General features: G+C 39.4%; 1 protein-coding gene across 2 annotated transcripts; it reads left to right on the top strand.

Moving 5' to 3' along the window:
• On the top strand, positions 1-27782 carry CTH (cystathionine gamma-lyase). 2 transcript variants are annotated; one of them, XM_010358673.2, is made up of 12 exons: positions 1-351; positions 5048-5129; positions 7034-7129; positions 10142-10251; positions 12832-12963; positions 18048-18105; positions 18574-18651; positions 20343-20495; positions 22045-22166; positions 23341-23393; positions 26896-27034; positions 27311-27782. In XM_010358673.2, the coding sequence occupies exons 1-12, from the start codon at positions 184-186 to the stop codon at positions 27335-27337; spliced, it is 1218 nt and encodes a 405-aa protein (XP_010356975.1). In that variant the 5' UTR covers positions 1-183; the 3' UTR covers positions 27338-27782. The 2 variants fall into 2 exon arrangements, with proteins under 2 accessions (XP_010356975.1, XP_010356976.1); XM_010358674.2 differs by lacking the exon at positions 5048-5129 and having other exon boundaries at positions 35-351.

The following is a 27782-nucleotide window of genomic DNA, read 5'->3' as shown; positions in this document are numbered from 1 at the left end:
CGTGAGATTTTGTCTCCCGGCCGGCTAATAAAATCCACCCCATAATCGCCTTGTCCGGCTTTAGTGCGCTCGCTGTCGGCTCTTCCTGCGTGCTTTAGCTCCTTCTCGGCTGATCCTTCTGTCTCTCCCTACCCCGGTCACCCGGCTTCCCGATTCTTTTCCTCTCTCCTTTCGCGGTTCAGCATGCAGGAAAAAGACGCCTCCTCACAAGGTTTCCTGCCTCACTTCCAACATTTCGCCACGCAGGCCATCCACGTGGGCCAGGAACCAGAGCAATGGACCTCCAGGGCTGTGGTGCCCCTCATCTCACTGTCCACCACGTTCAAGCAAGAGGCGCCCGGCCAGCACTCGGTGAGCTGAGTCTGTCTGGGGCTGTCCACAGTTGGGCGGGAAAACAAAGATGGCTTATGAATTTGAAAGGCATGTAAGTAATTTATAATATTACTTATAAATTAGGAAGGCAACCGAAAGATGTTTCTACACTGTAATTCTTGCAGTATAGCTTTGTATCGGATGGTCCAGTGACCGTATTTCTTTTGATAAGTAGGAATGGAAGAAGCCGTTTGTCCAACTTGCCATATAGATTTGTCCTGAAATTCACGTGATTTTGACAAATTTGCATTTAAAAACCGAAGGTCCTAACTTTTTTGAGTTACTTTTAGCAGCATAAATTTTAAAGATGTAGTACGGAGTCAGCTTAAAAAATATTAAGGGTCTGATAACTTGACGAGAATTAAGATTGTTCCCAGTAGCTGTATTAATAGTTATTGAGTATCTACTATGTGCCAAATACATACTTGTATATAGCGTGTGTATTACACGTATTGTCTCATCTAATCCTAACAACAACCCTAGTCTGAACCGAATCCTCATTTTTTCTTAATAAAACAGCTGAGATTTAGGGAGTTAAGTAACTAGCCTTAGACTAGTAAGTATTGGAGCTGGGATTCAAACTTCAGAAACTTGAGCTTGCTTTAGGAACCAACTCTTAGGCACTCAGCTACACTATGCTATCTCTAATAATGCTAGTAACAATTTAGCCTATTGCATCATTTAAGCATTGTGGCTTAGTGATTAAGAACACAAGTCATGACCGGGTGCAGTGGCTTACGCCTGTAATCCCAGCACCTTGGGAGGCTGAGGCAGGTGGATCACCTGAGGTCAGGAGTTTGAGACCAGCCTGGTCAACATGGTGAAACCCCATCTCTACTAAAAATAAATAAATTAGCTGGGCGTGGTGGCGGGTAGCTGTAATCTCAGCTACTCAGGAAGCTGAGGCAGGAGAATCGCTTGAACCCAGGAGGCAGAGCTTGCAGTGAGCCAAGATCTCACCATTGTACTCCAGCCTGGGCGACAAGAGCGAAACTCCAACTCAAACAGCAACAAAAAGAGAACACAAGTCTTATAGTCAAAAGCTAGTTTTGTATTCTGACACCACTTCTTCTGAGCTGGGGTACCTTGGGCAAGTTATTTAACCTATGAAAGCCTCTGATTGATCCTGTATAAATGCGGATAATAATAGTACCTACCACATAAGTTGTTGAGGTATTTAAGGCTGTATGGTACATAATAATTACTCGATGGTAATTTGTTTTTTCATGATGTTCATATTTACACTATTTCCATTTGATCCTCACAACAACCAGGTCAGAGGGCAGGACAGGTATTACGTACTTTTTATAGAAAAGGAACTGACCCAGAGTCATACATGAATGATCTGTAAAGCCTGTGAAAGAGCCCTCTTTGCTAATCACATAGCTTTTTTTTCCCTTTTGGTGGCATATTTGATGGGTCTTGGGAATTTAAAAGTTATGAGATTTGTAAGAATTAGTTAAAGTCTGCAAGTCCAAAGCCTTGATTACGCTTTGGAAACCACTTCAGTGTGTTATATAAGTTGAGGAAAATCCTTATAGACAGTCCTTTGTTTTGTGAGATAGAGTTCTAAGGCCATTTCTACAACTGGTTTAGAATACTCTTTACTGTATTTTAGAATCAAAATATGTACACAACCTCTCTTTCTTTCTTCCTCTTTTTTTTTTTTTTTTTTTTCAGACAGAATCTCACTCTGTCGCCCAGGCTGGAGTGCAGTGGTGCAATTGTGGCTCGCTGCAACCTTCGCCTCCCGGGTTCAAGCGATTCTCTGGCCTCAGCCTCCCAAGTAGCTGGAATTACAGGCACCTGTCACTGCGCCTGACTCATTTTTGTATTTTTTTTTTTTAGTAGAGACGGGGTTTCACCATGTTGGCCAGGCTGGTCTTGAACTCTGGATATCGTAACCCACCCGCCTTGGCCTCCCAACGTGCTGGGATTACAGGTGTGAGCCACCGCGTCCATCTCACAGCCTCTCTTTCAAACATGCAGTTCGTTTCTTGTGTAGGGTTTAATGAATGTGTAGCTGCCCAAGCTTTGGAACTCAGTGCAAAAGTTAACCATTCAGGTGTGATATTAATAGTTAAATGTTTCCAGGAAGCCAGCAGGGATGGTTAAATCCACAAAAACTCTTGCTTAGTATCTTTTTTATGTTTTATGTTTTTTTTTTTTTTTGAGACAGAGTCTTGCTCTGTTGCCCAGGCTGGAGTGCGGTGGTGCCATCTTGGCTCACTGCATCCTCCGCCTCCTGGGTTCGAGCAATTCTCCTACCTCAGCTTCCCGAGTAACTGAGATTACAGCTACTCGCCACCATGCCCAGCTAATTTATTTATTTTTAGTAGAGACAGAGTTTCACCATCAGGCTGGTCTCGAACTCCTGACCTTAGGTGATCCACCTCCGAAAGTGCTGGGATTACAGGCATGAGCCGCCATGCCCGGCCCTTTTTAAAAATTAGTTAAGACCACTAAAGGGAATTTGAAGAGTTGAATGAGAAATGTAAGGTACTTTTCTGTGGCAGAAGCCACACGAATCCAAGCATTTTTTTTTTTTTTTAATCTGCTGGGTGCAGCTGCAGGTCATGGTAAGAAGGTGATGGTGGGGAGTGGTAAGGATATCCTAGAGCCCTGTAAAATGTATCTGCTCAGGCTGGGCACGGTGGCTCACGCCTGTAATCCTAGCACTTTGGGAGGCTGAGGCAGGGGTATCATGAGGTCAGGAGATCGAGACCATCCTCCCCAACGTGGTGAAACCCTATCTCTACTAAAAAAATACAAAAATTAGCTGGGTGTGGTGGCATGCCTGTAGTCCCTACTCTGGAGGCTGAGGCAGGAGAATCGTTTGAACCCAGGAAGTGGAGTTTGCACCACTGCACTCCAGCCTGGAAACAGAGCAAGACTCCCACTCAAAAAAAAAAAAGTCTGCTCAACTTGTCATAGACAAGGGCACATAGCAACAAAACTTTTAAAAGTTATTATTGGGCCGGGCGCGGTGGCTCAAGCCTGTAATCCCAGCACTTTGGGAGGCCGAGACGGGCGGATCACGAGGTCAGGAGATCGAGACCATCCTGGCTAACACCGTGAAACCCCGTCTCTACTAAAAAATACAAAAAACTAGCCGGGCGAGGTGGCGGGCGCCTGTAGTCCCAGCTACTCGGGAGGCTGAGGCAGGAGAATGGCGTAAACCTGGGAGGCGGAGCTTGCAGTGAGCTGAGATCCGGCCACTGCACTCCAGCCTGGGTGACAGAGCAAGACTCCGTCTCAAAAAAAAAAAAAAAAAAAAAAAAAAAGTTATTATTATTAATACTGGGAGCTTCTGAATCAGAAACAAAGGTGAAAGAGTGTTGTGTTTTGTTGTGTGTGATGTGAAGCTGAGGGAGAAAATTATAGGACTTCTAATTAATGTTCAAATCCTTGGTTTGCAATCTGGTTTTGACACTCTCTAGGTACTACTACATTTGGCTTCACTTTCTCAGTCATAAGGATTAATAGAATGACTGGATGAATATAGCTAGCAGGGTGCCATAAATGTAAGAGCAGAATAACGCATTTTTTTTTTTTTTTTTTTTTTTTTTTGAGACAGACTCTGTTGGCCAGGCGGGAGTGCAGTGGCACGATCTCCGCTCAATGCAACTTCCACCTCCCGGGCTCAAGCAATTCTCTTGCCTCAGCCTCCCGAGTAGCTGGGATTACAGGAATGCACATTTTTAAAAAGTATTGTGTGGAGTTGTTTTGCCAGGAATTGCTCCCTATGTTTTGAGCCGCTTTTGTAGAGCCAAGATGTGAATGAATGCTGAGTATTTGTAGGATCTGATCATAACTTCCTGTTGTATGCTAAATAGAACTTGAATCAGCCTGACAGTTGGCTCACACCTATCATCTCAGCACTTTGGGAGGCCAATGTGGGAGGATTGCTTGAGGTCAGAAGTTCAAGACCAGCCTGGGCAACATAGCTAGACTGCCTCTACAAAAAATAAAACTAAAATATTAGTTAGGCATGGCGATGTGCACCTGTAGTCCTAGCTACTCAGGAGGCTGAGATGGGAGGATTGTTTAGCCCTGGAGTTTGAGGCTGCAGTGAGCTGTGATTGCCCCACTGTACACTAGCCTGGGCAATAGAGGGAGGTCCTATCCTTAAAACAAAAGAAACTTGTATCACTTAATCACTTATTTCTTAGGAAATGAAACACAGGTTAGAATTAGGTTTATTCTGTTGGCTCATGCAAGTCCCTTTTCCTAATGTTTCCAGATTAATGAAAAAAGGTGAGTCTAATATAATAAAAATACTAATAATAAAAACTGCCATTTATTTAGTGATTAGCATGTGCCAGGAAACATGTAGTGAATTTGTGCATTATCTCATTTTATTTTCACAACAATTTTATGAATTAGACATCTGTATTTCATTCCCATTTTACAGATACTGAGATTGACTTTTAGAAATGTGAAGTAACTTACCTAGTGTCGTGCACCTCATAAGTGGCAGATACAGAATTCACATAGAGTTTGTTTGACTTCAGAGACTATAGCCACAGCACTCTTCTGCTTCTGTATTAAAGCAAGACATATCATGACTAAAGAATAGAAACTCATATGGTAGGGTGAAACTGTAGGTGTCCATGTTAGGACTCTGATAATAAACTTAAATCTCTTAGGATGAACTCAAACTTGTTTTCTTCAGGGTTTTGAATATAGCCGTTCTGGAAATCCCACTAGGAATTGCCTTGAAAAAGCAGTGGCAGCACTGGATGGGGCTAAGTACTGTAAGTAATTTCCATTTCACAGTCTAGAATCTATTTTTAAATGTATGGAGAAAACCATAGAGGCACAGAATGTGGAATGAAAAGAAACAGATTCGGTAGTTCAGAATTCCTGTTCTACTGATTTTGAATTCTTTGCCCAAGGTCCCTCAGTTGGTATAATATGCATGTGTGTAATCATCAGGTAAAAATACATATGAATAGAGGACAAATGAATAAAGGAAAAAATTCACATGAATACTACATTTATTAATACTACATTTATTATGTACTATTTGTGTGAAAACAATCTTCATCTGAAACTGTCAGTATAAATAAATAAATGGAAATTAAATTTAATAACACCACCAATTAGAGCATAAAACCTTTTTTTGAGACAAGGTTTCTTACTCTGTTGCCCAGGCTGGAGTGCAGTGGCACGATCTCTGCTCACTGCAACCTCATTCAAGCGATTCTCCTGCCTCAGCCTCCTGAGTAGCTGGGATTATAGGTGTGCACCACCACACCCGGCTAATATTTTTGGGTTTCTTGGTTTTTTTTTTTGAGACAGAGTCTTGCTCTTGTCGCCCGGGCTGGAGTGCAATCGTAGGATCTCGGGTCACTGCAACCTCCGCCTCCTGGATTCAAGTGATTCTCCTCGTTCAGTCTCCTAGGTAGCTGGGATTACAGGTGCCTGCCACCATGTCCAGCTAATCTTTTGTATTTTTAGTAGAGATGGAGTTTCGCCATGTTGACCAGGCTGGTCTCGATCTCCCGACCTCGTGATCCTCCCGCCTTGGACTCCCAAAGTGCTGGGATTACAGGAGTAGGCCACCACGCCCAGCCTTTTTTTTTGTATTTTTAGTAGAGATTGAGTTTTTCTATTTTGGCCAGGCTGGTCTCGAACTGCTGGGCTCAAGTGATCTGCCCACCTCGGCCTCCCAAAGTGCTGGGATTACAGATGTGAGCCACCGCACTTGGCCTAAACTTTCTTAGCCTCTGCTTTATTCACCTAATAATTTGTGCTTAAGAATAGCACTAAAGTTTATTTTCAGTGGTCAATAATTCCTGATAATGTGCTGTCAGAGATTAGAGATTAACTCCCTAAACTTTTTCTTTTTTTCATGAAGAGAGTCTTGTGTATTCATTGTGATTACACTTATCAGACAAATCTCAGGTCTGATGCGAGTTTTGTTAAAATATTTCCTGAATTGCATATTTCATATGATGAATGTCTGAATCATATCTTTGCTGTATTCTTCATGTTTGAAATTTCTTTTTTCTTTTTTTTTTGATATGGAGTTCCCCTCTGTCGCCCAAGCTGGAGTACAGTGGTGCAATCTCGGCTCACTGCAACCTCCACCTCCTGGGTTCAAGTGATTCTCCTGCCTCAGTCTCCCTCGCAGCTGAGATTACAGCCATGTGCCACCATGCCTGGCTAATTTTTGTATTTTTAGTAGACACAGAGTTTCACCCTGTTGACCAGGCTGGTCATGAAATCCTGACCTCAAATGATCCACCTGTCTTGGCCTCCCAAAGTGCTGGGATCATAGGCATGAGCCACCATGCCCGCCCTGAAATTCCTTTAGTTTGCTATTTTTAAACTGTAATTTAACTGGCAATAGGTCTTTTATCTCAGATATTTGTAAAGAATTATTTTCTTGAAGTGTTTCAGAGAAATGTTATTACCAAGGCAAAATTGACTTAACACAAAAGTATCTGTCCACATTATGTATTTTTTATTTTAAAGATATCTTATTCTTGAAATAGAAAAGGAGATTTTGTAATGGTATTAATCAGGGGCCTCTAGCAACTCAGCAGTGATAGCTGCCCTATCTGCATTGAAGTAAGTCAGGTAAATACTTGGAGGTGTGTTTTAACCTATAGACCTGACTTTTCAGCTTACTCTAACTTGATTTTTATTTTAGGTTTGGCCTTTGCTTCAGGTTTAGCAGCCACTGTAACTATTACCCATCTTTTAAAAGCAGGAGACCAAATTATTTGTGTGGATGATGTATATGGAGGTAGGTGACCCCTCTCGTTTATGTTGTGTAAACTTGTATTTTACAGATAAGAAAGTGAGCCCTGAATTAATATTAACAATGTTGCCAGTATTTTTGGTTATTTATTATATTTTACAGGTGTGATGGGCACCTCTATGCTCTCCCAGACTGGGCAAAAGAGGAGCATAAACACTTAGGGTCCGTGTTCTGGAACTGCTTATAAGAGAGATTATTTATTTATTTTTTTTGTTTATTTTAAGACAGGATCTTGCTCTGTCACCCAGGCTGGAGTGGAGTTCTGCAATCTCGGCTCACTGCAATCTCCATCTCCTGGGTTCAAATGGTTCTCGTGCCCCAGTCTCCTGAACAGCCAGGACCACAGGCATGTGCCATCACACCTGTCTAATTTTTGTATTTTTTGTAGAGACAGGGTTTTGTCATGTTGGTCAGGCTGGTCTGGAACTCCTGAGCTCAAGTGATCCTCCCTCTCCAGCCTCCCAAAGTTTTGGAATTACAGGCATGAGCCGCCTCACCTGGCCAGAGATTATTTAATAAGAATAGTATTTAAGGCGCTAGAATGAATACATAGCAGTTGATCAACTTGCAGACATGTTCTGCTCTAGAGAAGATAAGGTTTAGAAAGACAGTGTTCTCCTGTAACTTACTTTTTACCTGTAATAAAGGTGAACTACAACTCAGGTTACTCTGAAGAGCTCAACCCCACATATCCCCTTTTGCTTTTTATTTTTGTTTGGCACCAGGGAAACTTTCGAAAATTTGTTGAGAGATATGGGCCTCTTTTCCCAAAAAACATTCTTAAGACTACACTCAGTGATTAGCATTTTAATTTTAGGGGGTCTCACGGATTGAACCCCTGAAGCCCATCTATGGCTCTATATTTAAGAACTTACATTCCAAAGAGATTAAATGTTAGCTATTTAAAGTGGTGAATGTGGAGAAGACAGGTTTGCCCTTGCCTTTAAGCCCACTGATTTTTGTGTTTAAAACAAAAGCAAGGAATTTTGTGAATATACATATACATATATTTCAGATGCTTCCAAATAATTAAAATGTGATTTCTAGAATATTATCATTTTATGTATTTCCTATCTGAACAAAAAGTTAAATCACTAAGTCCTTTAAAACAGCAGTCCCCAACCTTTTTGGCACCAGGGACCGGTTTTTTTTTTTTTGAGGTGGAGTCTTGCCATGTTACCAGGCTCTAGAGTACAGTGACACAATCTTGGCTCACTGCAACCTCTGCCTCCTGGGTTCAAGCGATTCTCTTGCCTCAGCCTCCCGGGTAGCTGGGATTACAGGCATGTGCCACCATGCCTGGTTAACTTTGTATTTTTAGTAGAGCCAGGATTTCTCCATGTTGGTCAGGCTGGTCTCGAACTCCCGACCTTAGGTGATCCACTTGTCTCGGCCTCCCAAAGTGCTGGGATTACAGGTGTTAGTCACCCGTGCCCGGCCTCAGGGATCGGTTTTGTAGAACACAGTTTTTCCATGGACGGGATGGTTTCAGGATGAAATTGTTCCACCTCAGATCATCAGGCGCTATTTAGATTCTCATAAGGAGCATGCAATCTAGATCCCTCGAAAGTTAGATTCTCATAAGGAGTACACAACCTGGATCCTTCGCATGAGCAGTTCTCAGTAGGTTTCCTCCTGTGAGAATCTGATGCTGCCGCTGATCTGACAGAAGACTGAGCTCAGGAAGTTACAATGCTCACCCGCTGCTCACCTCCTGCTGTGCAGCTGGATTCCTAACAGGCCACAAACCTGTACCTGTCTGTGGCCTGTGGGTTGGGGACCCCTGCTTTAGCACCCCCCCCTTTTTTTTTTTTTGGAGACGGAGTCTCGCTCTGTCGCCCAGGCTGGAGTGCAGTGGCGTGATCTCAGCTCACTGCAAGCTCCGCCTCCCGGGTTGACGCCATTCTCCTGTCTCAGCCTCCCGAGTAGCTGGGACTACAGGCGCCCGCCACCTCGCCCGGCTAGTTTTTTGTATTTTTTTTAGTAGAGACAGGGTTTCACCGTGTTAGGCAGGATGGTCTCGATCTCCTGACCTCATGATCCGCCCGTCTCGGCCTCCAGGACCCCTTTTTAAGGAAGGGACTTACTCTTAGTAATCATTTTATCCCTCAGAAATTTGGACAATGTTTTGTATTTTATCTTAGTTTCTTATATTAACTTGTTGAGTTGAAATTATAGAAATCTTAAACCTTTAAATACTTTTATAATGCATTATAAAAGTCTCATGGCAAACATAGGTGTAAAATCCTGAAACTTGTTGATTTTAAAGAACTTTTTACGTTATTTTTCTATTTTATATTACCTAGGGTCAGTCTACATACCATCACAAGTCTAGTTTCTCGTTAATGACAGAATATTCTTTTGTCGTTGTTGTTGTTGTTGTTATTGAGTATCAATATCAATTTTTTCTTTAAGTTTTTATGTGTAAAAATCAAATCCAGGTGTATTTGTAAAAGAAATTATTTTAAGTCAAATGATTTATCCTCTTTCACTGTAAAAATCTGGTAGTTTGATTTATATTGTCTCATTTTATCAATTAAAACTTTCAGAACTACATAACAAAAAGATGGAAAAAATACAAAGAATAGTAACCAATTCTTTTCTATTACAAAGTATTTTGAAATTTATTTCAAACATTTCATTGACATTGGTTCATTTAGTTTACAGTTGAGAACTAGGTAGAAATTGTTTAAAAAGATAGGCTGTTTCAGGAAGCATGTCACTTAGTGGAGACTGGATGTTTTGAGAAACATTATTTGCTTCAGGCTACTTTTGGATCTCAAGTGCGTTTTATTTGACTCTTGAGCCTTTAAAGAACAAATCTTATTATTCTTTACTATTTCAGATAGACAAACTATTTGACCAAACTAGAAGTGCTTTTAGTTGCATTTTTCTTGGTGACTGAGAGTTCCATATATTTTGTGTTTATATGTAGAAGGAATGAATGTTTCTTAATGCAATGTTCTTTCCATTTTTTCTGATTCTCTTCTGTCTCAGGTACAAACAGGTACTTCAGGCAGGTGGCATCTGAATTTGGATTAAAGATTTCTTTTGTTGACTGTTCCAAAATCAAATTACTAGAGGCAGCGATTACACCAGAAACCAAGGTAACTCAGCTCGTTTTCAGTTTTGCCTGTTTTTCCTTTGATGTTCTGTTTTCATCATTTCTGTTTACTAGAGGATATAATTTAATGTGAATAACAAATTTTATTATATGCCATTGGAAACATCAACAAAATTAAGATAGACTGTCATCTCCAGGGTATTATAGCATGATGGTGGTACATGGTTTCTGGAGTGGAATTCAAATTTTAATTCTGTATCTTAGTTGGTGTATTATCTTGGGCAAATTATTTAACCAAAGTCTCAGTTTCTTCATTTGCAAAATGGAGATAATTATACTGGTTTTATAGAAAGGGGAGTGTGAGAATCAAATGAGATAATGCATATGAAATGCTTAGTACAGTTCCTGGATACATGGTAATTGTTAAAAAAAATTGCTATGCAGGAGCACCTAATTCTTAACTGCATAGCCAAAATAGTATTGGTAACAGAAGTCATCACAGAGATTGGATTATAGAAAAAGAAGCCTGCCAAACCCCCGAACCCTAAGCACAGTGGCTTTGCTGGGCTGTAAGGGATGCTGCCCAGATACTTGTAGGGCCACAAGCAATCTTTAGCTTCCATCCTGGGAAGTTTGTATGCCACCGGAAGGTGTTTTGTGTCTGAGTGAATGGCATATGTGATATTCTTTCTTGCGACCTCATTTAAATTCTGTGTGGATAAAAGAAGGACCAGTGTCTTTTATAAGTCAGCTGTTTACAACTTTTTGCTAATGATTTAAAGGTTAGAATTGTACCAAAGATTATGTTGCAATGAATGCTAAAAAATGAATGTCTTTTCATGTACAAATAATTACTTTGCACATTAACATGGTTGAGCTTTCGGTAATTAAGGTTTGTTTTCAGAAGAACTTGTTTTTTATCTTGCTTGGGAGAAAAGACACATTAAAATAGCTAGTCTGAGTCTTTCTTTTTTTTTTTTTTTGAGACAGAGTCTCGCCCTGTCACCCAGGCTGGAGTGCAATGGCGTGATCCCGGCTCACTGCAAGCTCCGCCTCCTGGGTTCAAACGTTTCTCCTGCCTCAGCCTACCGAGTAGCTGGTATTATAGGCACCCACCACCATGCTCAGCTAATTTTTGTATTTTTAGTAGAGACGGGGGTTTCACCATGTTGGCCAGGCTGGTCTCGAACTCCTGACCTTGTGATCCACCTGCCTCAGCCTCCCAAAGTGCTGCGATTACAGGCATGAGCCACCATGCCTGGCCCTGGTCTGAATCTTTCTAAGGGAGAAAAGCAAATTGTGAATATAGTAGGTCTTGTCAACAGAACCTTATATAGTGACTCTACCAACTTGGATTAATACATTTTCCTTCCTGAAATATCAGGTTTTTCACTTGAAGTAGAATGTCTAAGTCCATGTAAAACCTACTTTTTATTTATTTATTTTTTATTATTAGTAGGAATAATAAATTCTTATCAGAATAATTTTTATAGATTCTTTAAATAATTCAAAATTTTTTGTAGAATATGTATTATTTTAACCATCTTATCTTTTCCAGAGTAAAACTCTAAATTTAGTCAGAAGAGTATTAAACCAGATCCCTTGCCCATTTAAATAATAGGTAATAAAAAAAGAATCAGCTGGGCACAGTGGCTCATGCCTGTAATACCAGGACTTTGGGAGGCTGAGGAAGGAGAATCGCTTGAGCCAGGAGTTTGAGACATATGGCGAGACCCTTTCTCTGCAAAAAAAAAAAAAAAAAAAAAAGGCTGGACATGGCCACATGCCTGTAGTTCCAACTACTGGGGAGGCTGAGGTAGGAGGATCACTTGAACTTGAGAGGTTGAAGCTGCAGTTAGCTGTAATCATGCCACTGCACTCTAGCCTGGGCAACAATGTGAGACCCTGCCTCTTAAAAAAAAAAAAAAGTAATTCAATACAATGGCATTTTGTTCAACAAATAGAATTATTTTCTTCAGTCTTTTTGATAACTATCAAGCATCTACTATGTGTCTGAAATGTGGTAGCTTTTGAGATAAAAAGGTCATTGTTACTTTTTAAGTAGGTGGTAACCAGTTTTTCTGTTGTGGGTGTCACTTTTCTTCTTTAGTCTAAAGCCCATGCTCTTCAAGTCTTAGGTGCTTATTCTGTAGCCAGGGTTTCTGGCATTAAGTTCATATTAAATATATTTTTGGCATCATAGGGATAATTCTCTTTCATTAAAATTCTGGGATGTATTCTTACACAATCTATGTTATTTATCTTTGAGAACAAAATTTCCAGACACCGAGCTATGTCTTTGGAATACACTCTCTTTTTGAAGAAAAATATAATAATTAACTTCAGTACTTTTCTGTTTACATGTACATTATCTCACTTGATCTTTACAAAAATTCTGTAAGATAGGTATTACCAACCGAATTATACAGATCAATAGGATACATTTCATACCTATGGCCTCAGAAATGTGTAGGTAAGGCTAGGATTCAGGTTTGAACCTCCCAACATCATCACCCATGTGTTTCCATTATATAATGTAGCTTCCCAGATTGTTACAATATATGAGATGTATGTTTGTAAAGTATATTTTTACAAACTATTGTTATTTGCTGAATTATTTTAGCTTGTTTGGATCGAAACCCCCACAAACCCCATCCTGAAGATGATTGACATTGAAGCCTGCGCACATATTGTCCATAAGCATGGAGACATTATTTTGGTCGTGGATAACACCTTTATGTCGCCGTATTTCCAGGTAAATGAAAATAATTTTTTTTGGCACAATTATTAGATAACATATATCTGTAATTAGGAAAGAAAGGACTTGCTTAAATTAAAATCATGATCAAATTCATGAGATCTAATCATCATTAATTATTTATTGGACAGAGAATTAAATTTGGACCTCTTCTACTATTAGTTAATATCTTTTCAAACGTGTTAATATCTTCTATGGTAATTTGTGTTTTTTATTTGTTAAAACTTACCAGTTCTCTTAAGATGTGTAAACTCTGAAGAAATGGCCTTATTATGTGATTGTATCTGCTAATTCCTTATACATAGTAAGGACTTGAATGTTTATGCATTGGTTACAAATCAATCATATTTTTCAGTCACCTTCAATATTTTTATATATATTATAAAAGAAAAGTGATGCTCAATGATTTCAGTGTATGTTATACATATTATTTCTCTTCTAGTTTTTATTCCTTCAGCACTCCATATACTATGCCTAGATCTCTTTAACTTACTATTATTTTGAACTTTTACTTTATTTATTTTACATTATAGCTGTAAGTATTTATAGTGCTCTTGTGTTAGTCTCTTTGGGCTGCCATAACAAATTACCATAAACTGGGTGGCTTATAAACGGCAATTTATTTCTCACAGTTCTGAAGGCTGGGAAGTCCTCAATCAAAGTGCCAGCAGATTCAGTGACTGGTGAGGGCCCGCTTTCTGGTCCATAGATGGAGCCTTCTCACTGTGTCCTCACATGGTAGAAGAGACACGGCAGTTCTCTGGGGCCTCTCTTATCAGGGCATTGTATTAGTCCCTTCTCACACTGCTATAAAGAAATAACCTGAGACTGGGTAATTTATAAAGAAAAGAAGCTTAATTGGCTCACGGTTCTGCACACTGTACAGAAAGCATGATGCTGGCATCTGCTTGGCTTCTGGGGAGGCCTCAGAAAACTTACAATAATGGTGGAAGGCAAAGGGGGAGCAGGCACATCACATGACCAGAGTGGGAGCAAGAGAGAGAACGAGGGGGAAGGTGCTACACACTTTTAAACAACCAAATCTCACAAGAACTCACAATTGTGAGGACAGTCCCAAGGGGAGATGGTACTAAACCATTCATGATATATCCACCCTTATATATCCCTCCAGGCTGCACTCCAACATTTGGGGATTGCAATTCAACATGAGATTTGGTGGGGACACAGATCCAAATCATATCAGGCACAGATCACCCTAATCACCTCCCAAAGGCCCACCTCCTAATCACACTAGTGATTAGATTTCAAACTATGAATTTTGGAGTACACAGTGTTCAAACCATAGCAGTTTTCTTTAATGATTTCTCTCCATACCTAGCCCTCTGCATTTGTTTCCTCCCCAGACCACCCCTCCCATACATCCTCTATCCTTTCCTTTTTTCTCTGTCTTGTGTCTAGTTTCATCCTCTTTTCTGTTTTGCTTTCTTTTGTAGATCACTTTGGGATCTCTTTATAATTAACTTGTTTCCTGCCTTTTCCCCACAGGTTCTCCCTCTCTTTCCTCTGAGTAACCCAACTCTTTCCTTTCTTTGTTAGGAGTTACCTTCTTCCTGCTCTTTTCTTCCTGCCTGTACCTTGTCATACTTAGTACGCTTCCTGTAGTTCATCTTTATTCTTCAGAGTTCCTGAAACCCAGCTCATTTTCTCTGGCTCTTCAATTGGGCAGATGTTTACAGGTTTTATTGTTTACATTTCCCCCCTCTTCTGTTCTGGGTCCCTGAAGTTGATCCAGGTTGCTGCTTCCATGTGACTGGCCGACTCCCTGGGCAGTTTCTATAAACCTGCTCTTCACCTTCCTCCATTTTATTTGAAGGCATTGTCATGGTTTATTTTCCTTTCCTAAAGCACATTTCCTGCCTACATTGCATCCAGACAGCTTCATGGGCCATCTGCCTTTGGCTCATAATGTATCCTTGATTGCTGATTTTATCAGGTAAAGCAATCTGTTTCCAAGTGAAAAATCTAGCATTGTCTATTTGGCATCGTCTATTTGTCCCAGGTGATTTTCAGTGTAATATTCCTTATTACAACTCCTTAGCCCATATGCCGCTTACATTAGGCCAGTTAATACAGCATAGGATAGCTTTAGCTGAGTCACAGTGAGTCCTGTATATTCCCCAAAAGATTGCATATGTTTTGTAGCCTGGCCCTGCCCAGGTTACTCATCAAACCTGGCCCTCCTTCTCCTATTACCATCACTAACATAGGTCTAGTTTTTCTATCTTTTTGAAGCCCACATCACATTCCTCATGCCAATGATTGGAATTTGCTTCATTTCAATTTGGATTTATTCTAGTTGAATTACTCAGAATCACATTATCCCTAAGTAGCCACGTGTTGTTTCCATAAAGCAAATCTTCCTGAAAAAAATCCTCTCATTGTCTTACCTTCATGAAAACGGAATATATTCTCTTTCTTCCCAGTCTTTTGTCCTCTGGATCTTCTGTAAGTCTCATGAAAGGCAAAATAGACCTACCAGCATGAAGTTTCAGATTAGCACCTCTGGAGTCAGGCAGTCTGGGTGTGAGTCCTGACTCTACCAGCTTTTTAATCTGAGGGATCTATCTCATTTTTCTTAGTACCCTTTCCTCACCTGTATGATAAGAGCCATAAAGGTACTGATTTTATTGAGTTAGGTAAAGTATTTTGTACAGTGCTTTCCTGGGTTATATAAAGTATGTAGCATGATTCTCAGAAGATAATGAGATCAGCAGGTGTTAGTGATTTGGTTTTTATTTTTCCTTCTCTTTTGGCTGTAGAGTTTACAAATGTTAGCACTAGAAAATACCTTAGGCCTCATCTACTTTGACTCCATCCCTTTAGAGATGTGCAAACACATATGCAGTAAGTGCTTTGGGCAATACTTTACCTAAAGCATCCTATTTTTGAAATACCCTAAGTGAAAAGTCCCCATAGCCACCTATACTAATATCTTCCAAAGACTAAACAGCTCTAGTGAGGATGGAATAAACACACACTGTTCTATGTTTAGGAAAATGTAAAGGGAAAGATGTTGATAATGTATTTTTGTTTTTTTTTTTTGTTTGTTTGTTTTGAAATGGAGTGTTGCTGTGTTGCCCAGGCTGGAGTGCAGTGGTGCCATCTCTGCTCACTGCAACCTCTGCCTCCCCGGTTCAAGCAATTCTCCTGTCTCAGCCTCCCAAGTAGCTGGGATTACAGGTGTCCACCACCACCCCTGGCTAATTTTTGAATTTTTAGTAGAGACAGGGTTTCACCATGTTGGCCAGGCTGGTCTCGATCTCCTGACCTCAAGTGATCCACCCACCGAGGCCCCCCAAAGTGTTGGGATTACAGGCATGAACCACCACGCCCGGCCTGACAATGTATTGTTAAGTGGAAAGTCTACACCTTTCACTCTCATTGTAAACAAATACATTTTAAGACTACAGGATTAACCTAGAGGACATTATGTTAAGTGAAATAAGCCAGGCACGGACAGACATATATGGGATAATCTCATTCATGCATGGAACGTAAAAAATGTTGATCTCATAGAAGTAGTGAATAGAACAGTGGTGACCAGAGTCTAGGGAGGGGAGGGTGGAGGTGGGCAGGACAGAGGATGGTCAATGGGTACAAAGTTACAATTAGAAGGAGGAATAAGTGTTGGTGTTCTACTGTACAAAAGGATGACCAGAGTTAAAAATAAGATACTGTGTATATCAAAATAGGAGAGAGAATTTTAAATGTTTCTACTACAAAGAAATGATAAATATTTGAGATGATGGACATGCTAATTACCCTGTTTTTGATCATTGCACAATTACACATGTATTGAACATCACATTATACTCCATGACTTAAAGGATTGATTTACAGGAAAATTAGGTGAAAGAAAACACTTTAAAAAATTCCTTCTCTTATTTATTTTTCTTAATTCTCCCAATTTCAGACAAATTTATTTATTTATTTATTTGAGACAGAATCTTGCTCTGTCGCAGAGCAGGCTGAAGTGCAGTGGTGTCATCTCAGCTCACTGCAACCTCCGCCTTCTGGTCCTGCCTCAGCCTCCTGAGTAGCTGGGATTACATGCATGTACCACCATGCTCAGCTAATTTTTTTTTTTTGTATTTTTAGTAGAGACAGTGTTTCACCATGTTGGCCAGGCTGGGCTTGAATTCATGGCCTCAAGTGATCCACCCACCTCAGCCTCCCAAAGTTCTGGGATCACAGGTGTGAGCCCCTGCCCCAGCAAATTTCTTTCTTTGTTGTTGTTTTTAAGAGAAAGTCTTACTCTGTCACTCAGGCTGAAGTGCAGTGGCTTGATCATGGTCTACTGCAGCCTGAAAATCCTGGTCTCAAGCGATTCTTCTGCCTCAGCCACCTAAATTGCTGGGATTACAGGTGTGAGCCATTCCCCAACTCCCGGCCAGCTAGATTTCTTATAATACCTAATACAATGTACCTGCTTTATTAGTAGTTGTTAACACTACATTGTTTAGGAACTAATGACAAGAAAAAAGTCTGTACATGTTTAATGCAGACACAACCATTCTTTTTTTTAACCATTCATTTTTTTTTCCATCCACAGTTGGTTGAATCCATTAAGAATCAAAGTCATGACAAACCCCTAATGTGAATAATCACAGCATACGTCATGAGGTTTTAATGAATAAAAATCTCAGCAGATGAGTTTATACTTACTCTAATAAAAATTGCTGAATGTTCATGTCAACTATTTTACATGTTTAATGAGTCATAAAATACCAGTGGCTCTACTGTAGGTAATAAATTTAGAGTCCTGTCAGCAACTGCTATAAAAAAACAGGTTCAAGAGACTGGTCGACCTGGGCTTATTTTCTATTTCCAATAAACTTTTGCCTTCAGATTAAAGACTGGATTCAATACTTTACATTTTTCTTTGGTGGGAGGGAGGCAAAGGAGAAATAATATCAGAGATCCTGGAAAATTTTAAGATGCACATATTTTTGCAAAGTTAGTATTGATTACAATAAGAATGAAATTTACAATTGCAGATAGGCAGGTAATGAAGCATATTTTCAAATGGTTTCTCTAAGTAAAAAACTTGTTTCTTTCAGCGCCCTTTGGCTCTGGGAGCTGATATTTGCATGTGTTCTGCAACAAAATACATGAATGGTAAGATGCGTACAGTGTACACTTTGAATGTTCTTTTCCATGGATAGGTGAAAATAGCATAGGGCTTGACTTTTGATCCCTTTTCTTTGATTATTTTGTAGATTTTTTTTCTGTGACTCATGTAGAAAGTAAAAAAAAAATCCTTTGATTAAATGTAGGATTTCGTTTATAGTACACAAAACTATGCTCATGATTTATGAGAAGAGGATTAAAGTTGACCGTAAAAAGTTACGCTTTTATCTTGCTGACACCTTAAAGAAACATTTTGTTCTTATATAATTTTATTTTATTGTTTTAGACATAGCTTTTGCTGCTGTCCAATTGAATAACGTTTATTTAAACTTATTTTATAGAGCTTCTTCCCTGAGAGTTTTTTCAAGTGAAAATCACATTTTGGAAGTTATAAAACAAAGAGTAAATATAAATTGTTTCTAACTGAAACTTTTTTTGTTTGTTTTTCGTTTTTAGGCCACAGTGACGTTGTAATGGGCCTGGTGTCTGTTAATTGTGAAAGACTTCATAATAGACTTCGTTTCTTGCAAAATTGTAAGTATTAAAAAGTCCAGATTCCCTATGATTCTCTCAGTGACTACATTTGATATTTATATTTCCACTAAGTGTTGTGAAGTGATGGCACTCTAATACTTTATGAAGAAATGAAAAATAGAGGAGAAAAATTCTGATTTTATTATTTATTTGTTTATTTTTTTGAGATGGAGTTTCACTGTGTCACCCAGGCTGGAGCGCAGTGGCGTGATCTCGGCTCATGACCACTCTGCCTCCTGGATTCAAGCAATTCTCCTGCCTCAGCCTCCTGAGTAGCTGGGATTACAGGTGCTCACCACCATGCCCAGCTAATTTTTAATATTTTTAGTAGAGATGGGGTTTCACCATGTTGGCCAGGCTGGTCTCAAACTCCTGACCTCAGGTGATCCACCTGTCTTGGCCTCCCAAAGTGCTGGGATTACAAGCGTGAGCCACTGCGCCCAGCCAGAACAATTTTTTCTGATTTTAGACGAAAGTGTTATAAAAATAGTTATAGTAGGCTGGGCACGGTGGCTCATGCCTGTAACCCCAGCACACTGGGAGGCTGAGGCAGGTGGATCACTTGAGCCTAGGAGTTTGAGACCAGTCTGAGCAGCATGGCGAAACCCTGTCTCTACCAAAAATACAAAAAAATTAGCCAGGTGCAGTGGTACATGCCTGTGGTCCCAGATACTTGGTGACTGAGACAGGAGAATTGCCTGAGCCTGGGAGGTGAAGGTTGCAGTGAGCTGACATCGTGCCACTGCAATCCAGCCTAGGCAACAGAGTGAGATACTGTCAAAAAAAAAAAAAAAAAAAAAAAAAAAAAAATGGTTATAGCGTAGCAAGGCTTTATGACATAAGAAATGAGTTTTTTTATTTTCATGTCCATCTTAATTATGATCATAATTTGATAAAGCCCTAGTGAATTTTTAGTTTCAAGACTTAATGGGTTTTTTTTTCTTTTTTAAAATTACATTTGAAATGAGGGCTTTCATATACTATACATTTTATATCAGGAATAATGGTTAATTTTAAATAGCACTTATAGTATCAACTTAAATTTTTCAACAGATGTCTAAACACCATTTCCTATTTACATTGCTTAGTTTATCTCCAGTACAGTTAAGGATTAAACCATTGTGATTTGACAGGTAAGATATAAACATAATTAGGAATAAAAATGTCCTCCAGGAGGGAAACTGAAACTTATTGCTTGGTAAGTATCCTTTGGTTTATAAAAAGTAGAAATGAAGGATATATCCCGGAGGTATGTGAAATCATTGGCTGCTTTGCACAAAGGCTAAATGGAATATTAGTAGAATATTCAGTAATAATAAGACTTGAACTGCTATTTTTCTCTGTATGTTAAAATAATTTTTCAAAGAAATACAAGGTTAGGCTACACACAATTTATGATTTTATTAAAATCATAGAAAGGACTATTTATTTTCATATTTGAGAAGTTTATATCATTGTGCTTTTACTTAGTTTTCAGCATATTTGCTTCCCCTCATTTTAAAGTAAATTTCTCTAAGCAATTCTATGCTTTGTTCTCGTGCTTCTGATTTGATATATTATTTTCCTCCCAGAACTCTAACATTGAGCTTTACACCTAGCTTCTGAGAGTCACTATAATGAAAAAGAGAAGCCAGATAATTTCTTGACCATACCTTGCCTTCAAACTAATCCAGGATATTTTCTTTTTGCAGCTCTTGGAGCAGTTCCATCTCCTCTTGATTGTTACCTCTGCAATCGAGGTCTGAAGACTCTACATGTCCGAATGGAAAAGCATTTCAAAAATGGAATGGCAGTTGCCCAGTTCTTGGAATCTAATCCTGGGGTAGAAAAGGTTATTTATCCTGGTATGTTATTTATCCTGGTATGTTAGTTTGATTTCTAAGCAGATATGCTTATACTAGGATTTCAGCAGTTATCCTGAGCATCGTGTTTATGTAACATTTATTTCTAAGTTAAGTGCTTTCACGTATTGTTTATGTTCATTTATTATTGAGCACTGCCATGTGTCAGGCTCTGTGGTGGGTCTGGTGGAAAGAAGATAGACATGGTCTCTACCCTTGTATTGCCTCTAGTCTAGTGGATGCTTGGATATTAGAAAATTATTTTTATGCATTTGATGTTCCTGTGGTGGTCTGTGATTTGAAGGCTTGTGTGTATCTATTCAAAGATGTTAACATTGGACTTTTCAGTTGATTTGCTTGTAATCTTGTCAGTCTGCCATTCAGCATTAACTCTCACTTTAATCTGATAGAGGTTTGTTCCAGTTGAGACTTGATATTAGGTGCCAAAATTCCCCTGAAGTTGTCTCTGTCTCTTTTGGAAATGGAGTTTCACTCTTGCCCAGGCTGGAGTGCAATGGTGTAATTTTGGCTCACTGCAACTTCTGCCTCCCGGGTTCAAGTGATTCTCTTGCCTCAGCCTCCCAAGTAGCTGGGATTACAGGTGCCCACCACCATGCCTGACTATTTTTTGTATTTTTAGTAGAGATAAGGTTTCACCATGTTGGCCAGGCTGGTCTTGAACTCCTGACCTCAGGTGATCTGCCAGCCTTGGCCTCCCAAAGTGCTGGGATTATAGGTGTGAGCCACTGTGCCCAGCCCCCTAAGGTTCTCTTCTGTATTTGTATTCCTTCACCTCTTCCAGCATCCAGAAATGCTTCTGTGGAGTTAGCTGAATTTATTTTTACCAGTCTTTTAAGCTGTGGTAGTCCTAAGTAGTTCTTTTATTTTTAGAACCTTTTGAAGGATTTAGCGTCTAGAATATATAGGAAAATTAAGACTGGTCCCTCTACACAAGGAATTTAGAGAAACCAAAGCGAAATACATGTGAAACTAAATGCCCTAAATGTACTTTAGATAAAGAGCTGTTGATTGATATATATTCTGTGCCATGAAGAATGGGCAGCATTGGTTAAAAGGGCATAGACAAGGTATTGGAGATTTATTCAAGAAATGTTTATTAATTGCCAGCTATGAGCCAGGCTTTGCACTAGGAATTGGGATCCAATTAGTAACAAAAGAAACGGATTTGCCCTCATGGAGCAACTCTGGTGGCTAAGACAGATACTAAACGAGAAATTACAGGATATAATTGACAAGGGAAGTCCAGGTTGAAGGGACAGCATGGGCAAAGGTCCTGAGATGAAAGGGAGTGCAGTGGTACTGGTGTAAAGAAAGCTGAAGAGGGTAGAAAAGATGAGGCAACATAAAGCTGGAGAGATAGGGGCTCGAGCAAGCAGCCAGATGTGAGCATGGCATAATCCTCATCTTAGGCTTATTTGCAGTTTACTTAAGCAGACAGTGAAAAATTCTCCCCCCACCAAAAAAAACCCAAAAAACAAAAATTACATGTTTGACTCTAAAATAAGACTTTTCTGATACCTTATGATTACAGGGCTGCCCTCTCATCCACAGCATGAGTTGGCGAAGCGTCAGTGTACAGGTTGTACAGGGATGATCACCTTTTATATTAAGGGCACTCTTCAGCATGCTGAAATTTTCCTCAAGAACCTAAAGGTAAACTTAGAAAATAGGTTTAAAATTGTAAGAGGTAAGGCCTCCTTACAGCAGTTCACTATCTCTCACTTCCACTCAAGTCAGATAATGTTTTTGTATCTGCAGGTTACACTCAAACCTCTTTATCATGAAATGCATTGGGTTGAAAATGACTTAAACAACAGTGTCACAGTAGCAGACATCTAAATATGTTCATCTACTTAACTCTCTACATACTACAATCAATTTGAGAGACACAATGCTTTTATTTAAAAGTGAACCCCTTTTTTCCGATGAAATAGGTAAAACCTTGAAGTAGCATGCAGTTAGTGCACTGCACAAGGGTTGTTCTAAAAATCCATCCTATGAATGGCTTTCCAAACCCTTTGCCTCCTAGGCTGCATCTGACTAGGGGAGGCCTTTGTCTAATTTTCAAAAACCCAGGAGGAGGCTCTCAGGGGCCATGAGCAAGAGACCTGTCCAACTCCATACACTGGGCTTAACCTTGAGCTCATGCAGTTTGAATACTACAGAATAGATTAATAGAAAGCTACCAGATTAGTCAAAGTGTTCCTGGTGTCACCTTAATTTCATACAGTTACCAAGGTAACTTTTAAAACATTTGTAAAGTTTTATGACACTATCACACTCAAAATAAAAAGTGTTTTTTTTTTTTTTTTTTTTCCTGTTCCAGTAGGGAGTTAAAGGATGTATTTCATAAGTGATATGTATTAACAAGGAAGTATGTATAACTTGGGAGGCATTTAGAGATTTTTTTATTTATGTGGTAACCACAGAGCAAAGTCTCGAATGCAACAATTTTTTCTTTTTTTTTTTTTGAGGCAGAGTTTCACTCTGTTCCCCAGGCTGGAGTTCAGTGGCATGATCTCGGCTCACTGCAACCTCCACCTCCTGGGTTCAAGTGATACTCCTGCCTCAGCCTCCCAAGTAGCTGGGATTACAGGTGCATGCCACCACGCCCAGCTAATTTTTGTATTTTTAGTAGAGACGGGGTTTCACTATGTTGGCCAGGCTGGTCTTGAACTCCTGACCTCTGGTGATCCGCCTGCCTTGGCCTCCCAAAGTGCTGGGATTACAGGCATGAACCACTGTGCCTGGCCTAAAAACATTTATTTTTAGATTTTAGTATTTTTAGTTTACTAGAAAGTCTAAATTCATGTTTTCTTTGCTGTAGCTATTTACTCTGGCTGAGAGTTTGGGAGGATTCGAAAGTCTTGCTGAGCTTCCGTAAGTATAGTTCTGTTTTTCTCAGTACTCTAAATTTGATGTCAGCTTTAATGATTGGGAAAGAAATGTGACAAGGTCAGGGATAATTCAAGATATTTAACAATAAGAATAGCATGACATTAATCAGAATGGACTCTTACCCTGTCAAGATGGAGACCCTGATAAAATCTCATGGCGGGCTACTTGTTAGTGAGCGGTGTCCTCCCAAATGTTGCTTCCTTCCCTGCTCTGTCAAAAAGAGATTCCAGCAGTAATTGTATTCTAGGATCTCTGACCTCTGACCTCTAACCTAGGGCCACATGTTCTACCCTACTCAGCCTTAGAGGGGACTGGAGACTTTGTACTAGAAAAGCTTTTTTCAAGGCTCTTTGGGAAACAGAGAATTTGTCTCTGATGAAACTCCTCCATGCCCTTGATTATTGGAGAAGAGCCCTACTAGATACTGTCAAATCTTTTGTTTTCTGTTCTCTATGGGATAAACCTTTAATATCTTTATGTTGTGTACAAGATAAATCCGAACCCTAACTTAGTACCAGGCCCTTCAGTATCTAACCCAATCAATTCATCTAATTTTATCAAAGCATCAGAGGATATTGGTACAAGGAGCAGCCTAAGATCATACAGTACAACAGCTTATTTTACAGGCAAGGAAACAAAGATCCAGAAGGTTGAGCTGATTGATTCAAGTGTCACACAGGAACATATTAGCAACTTCATTTTTGGGTTTGCATCAGAAACAGTGAGGGGAGGTAAAAGGTGCCTGGATCTGGATTTGAGATCTGCTTCCACCAATTAGTTAACCTTTAAACTTCCATTTTTTAACCCATAAAATGAGATTAATAATTAATGATTTTTGACCTGGTGCAATGTATTATGCCTGCAATTACAATACTTTGGGAGGCTGAGGTGGGTGGATCACTTGAGGTCAGGAGTTCAAGACCAGCCTGGCCAACATGGTGAAACCTTATCTCTACTGAAAAAAAAAAAAAGGAAAAAATTATCTGGGCGTGGTGGTGCACGCCTATAATCCCAGTTACTTGGGTGGCTGAGGTATGAGAATCGCTTGAACCCAAGTGATGGAGGTTGTAGCAAGCCGAGGTTGCAGCAAGCCGAGATCACACCACTGCACGCCAGCCTGGGTGATGCAGTGAGACTCTGTCTCAAAAAAAAAAAAAACCAAAACAACAACAAAAAATTAATGATTATCCATTTATTGATTACCTGTCCCACCAAGCATTCCTGATATATATATTACCTTTATTATATGCTACTATGGCCATATGTTGTAACTATTGCAGGGTTAAGTCAACATCATAACCTAACTATTTTTAACTATACTAAATATATACTGTGTATTTCTGTGTCTTCATTTTCATAAACATTTGTGGAATAACTTGTTATGCAAGCATTGTGTGGAGAAATGTCAGGGCCCACCAAAGTTTAGGCCTATTTTCTGTCTTTGTCTAGGAGTTTACAGTTAGACAGAAAGTCAGACAGTCTCACAAAGTTAAAAAAAAAAAAAAAAAAGATGTTCAAATAACGACTTGAAATAATTCATGTAACACAGCTTTTTGTTAGTCTTTCCAGAAGATGCCTGCTAGTAAGTTTGGATGCACAAGAGGGCACACTCAGCATGTGAAATGGGTTTGTTTTTCATAGTAATGAAATGTGTATTACCTTGAGACTCTCTTGTCTTAAATCTCTCCTGATTTACGTAGGGATTTTTGTTTAAAATTGCTTGGCCCCCAGACACCCTGGTTTAGGCTGTAACCGCGATGCCAGAGGATGGGTGGATTTAGGTCAGGGCTTGTCTGTTCTATGACCCTTCATTCTGTGTCTCCCAACTCTGCTGCTACTAGTACAGCATTGCAATATGGGAGGCAGGAAGTGAAGATAATGTGTAGTAGCTTAGTCTTCCAGCCTCACAACACATATAACTCTGTGACCTTAGAAAAGTTACTCATCCTCCCTAAATCTCAATTTCCTTGATTTTAAAATGTGGGCAACATTCTACATAGCTTTTAGGTTTTTTGTGAGAACATGGGAAAAAACTCCCTAAGCTAATGCCTTGGTTCATACTAAGTACCAAATAAATGTTAGCACCTACTATGAACTATTATCTTTCATTAGGCATCTCTACTACATTCCAGGTGCTTCGAAGTACTTTATACATGTTCCTTCAAATTAATGCCTGTGACAAACTTTGAAGACAGGTGTTATATCCAATTTTTATTCATTAAAAAAATGAATTAATGCACGCAAACCACCTAGTAGAGTATCTGCCTCATAGTAAGCACACAGTCGGTGCATCTGTTATTATTTCAGATAAGGAAATAGGCACTGGGGATGAGTAACTTTTATAAGGCCACATAGCCAGTATGTGGAGGGGCTTATCCAAGTTTGTTGGTCTCTGAGACCTGAGTTCTTATTTCTACATGTACACATTCTTTTAGGGAATTATGAGTCTCACAGGGCAGAACATTTTTAAGATGGATGTTTGTGTCTAAACACTTTAGTAGCGTGATAAAGGAAGATATCCATCACTCAGACCACAACTGAGATTTTTTTTTTTCCCCATGGCTCTCATGTAAGAGAGGGGAAAGCAGCTTAGGTATTGATTTTGCTGGTGGCATGCAGGGAAAGGAAGAGTGTTGATTGTAACATACATATTGGGGCTAAGTGAGACGCTAAGCCTCTCCATTATTCTTCACGGAAATTTCTCCTTCCCTGAAACTTTGGCAGTCTTTTTGTCTATACTTGTTTGGCATTGTTTATACAGACTATTTTGTTTTGTGAATTGTCATAGTTTTTAGCTCCTGCTTTGTTATTTAGGGTAAAAAAAACATCTCATTCTTCTTGGTTTCCCAATTTTTACTGCAGTGCTTGACATATGGGTGCTTTTCCTTTACATCTGTTGATGATGGTAATGAACTGCTAGATAGTTTGAAAAATCCTTCCAGGTCTCTATGCCAGGAGTTATATTGTAGAATTCTGAATGCTTAGTGGTTGCTACTGGTGATTCTTGGTGGTCTTTCTCCGATGTGCCTCAGAAGGTCCAGCTCTGGATTGATCCAGAGGAAACTAATTATGACAGGCTTTTGGTCCAAGAGATCTCTTGTAAGAAGCAGTCCAGTAGGTTGGTCATGGAGTACATGATTTCTGGCCAAAGCCTCATGTAGGCAGGTATTGAAATCTACACCCTGAGGAGGCTATGCCTTACCCTACTGCACGGGGGTACTTGACACACACTTTCAGTATTTGGATCGAGCATATCTTACCGAAGGTATAAAAAAGACAAAAAAAATCTTGCTTTTCACTTAAAATCATAGCTAGAAGAGATAAGTTTCATAATTTTCTCTTTTTTTGCCTGTGAATTATAGGGGTATGCAAAATTTGATATTTGGAGCAGAAAAATTTTGAGGGTAATTGCAGTTTATGAGACAGAAACATGCCTCCACTGACACCATATAGTGATCAAAAATTTGCTCATGTCTTCTTTCAGGGCAATCATGACTCATGCATCAGTTCCTAAGAATGACAGAGATGTCCTTGGAATCAGTGACACACTGATTCGACTGTCTGTGGGCTTAGAGGATGAGAAAGACCTACTGGAAGATCTAGATCAAGCTTTGAAGGCAGCAGTAAGTCTTATTATTGTGTGTGTGTGTGTGTGTGTGTGTGTGTGTGTCTGATTTATCTTGGGCATGGGGGTCACTATATTTACAAAGAGTGGTCTCATTGTGAGCTCTAAAGCTTTTCTGTTCCTATAATAGACCAGGTGTATAAATAAAGGTACAGGGAGCTCAGTCAAAGTGCATATTTAAAGGATGGTAGTATTCAGTAAAAGGACTTCTTGAGGAGTTGAAGCTATGGCCTATATATTTAATAACATATTTTCTTGTGCACTGTTACTATAGCACCCTCCAAGTGGAAGTCACAACTAGTATTCCAGAGCTGCTATTAGAAGCTGCTTCCTGTGAAGATCAAATCTTCCTGAGTAATTAAACGGACCAACAATGAGCCTTTGCAAAATTTTCAAGTGGAAATTTTAAGGCACCTCATTATCTTTCATAACTGTAATCTTGTTAGGGATCATCTCTGTTAAAAAGTTTTCTGTATGTCATATTATAATTACAGGTCAATTCTGTTAATATCTTTTTGTTAATTTTGCTCTATGTTTGCCTCTGAAGGAGGTGAGATTTGTGCTGCTTTGGGGGATCATGTTCTTTTTTCATGCCTAAGATTTATTTTGATCATGTTTACAATATAATGGTCATTCATTTTTATGTTTTGTGAAGAATTTAAATTTAAACGAATGTTCTTAAATCAAGTGTGATTTTTTTTTTGCGTATCATTGAAAAGAACATTAAAAGCAATGGTTTACACTTA

This window comes from Rhinopithecus roxellana, chromosome 12, assembly GCF_007565055.1.
Source record: "Rhinopithecus roxellana isolate Shanxi Qingling chromosome 12, ASM756505v1, whole genome shotgun sequence".
In the NCBI taxonomy this organism is placed as follows: domain Eukaryota; kingdom Metazoa; phylum Chordata; class Mammalia; order Primates; family Cercopithecidae; genus Rhinopithecus; species Rhinopithecus roxellana.
Note: the sequence above shows the minus strand (reverse complement) of the source record. Positions and strands in the feature narration are given on the sequence as shown.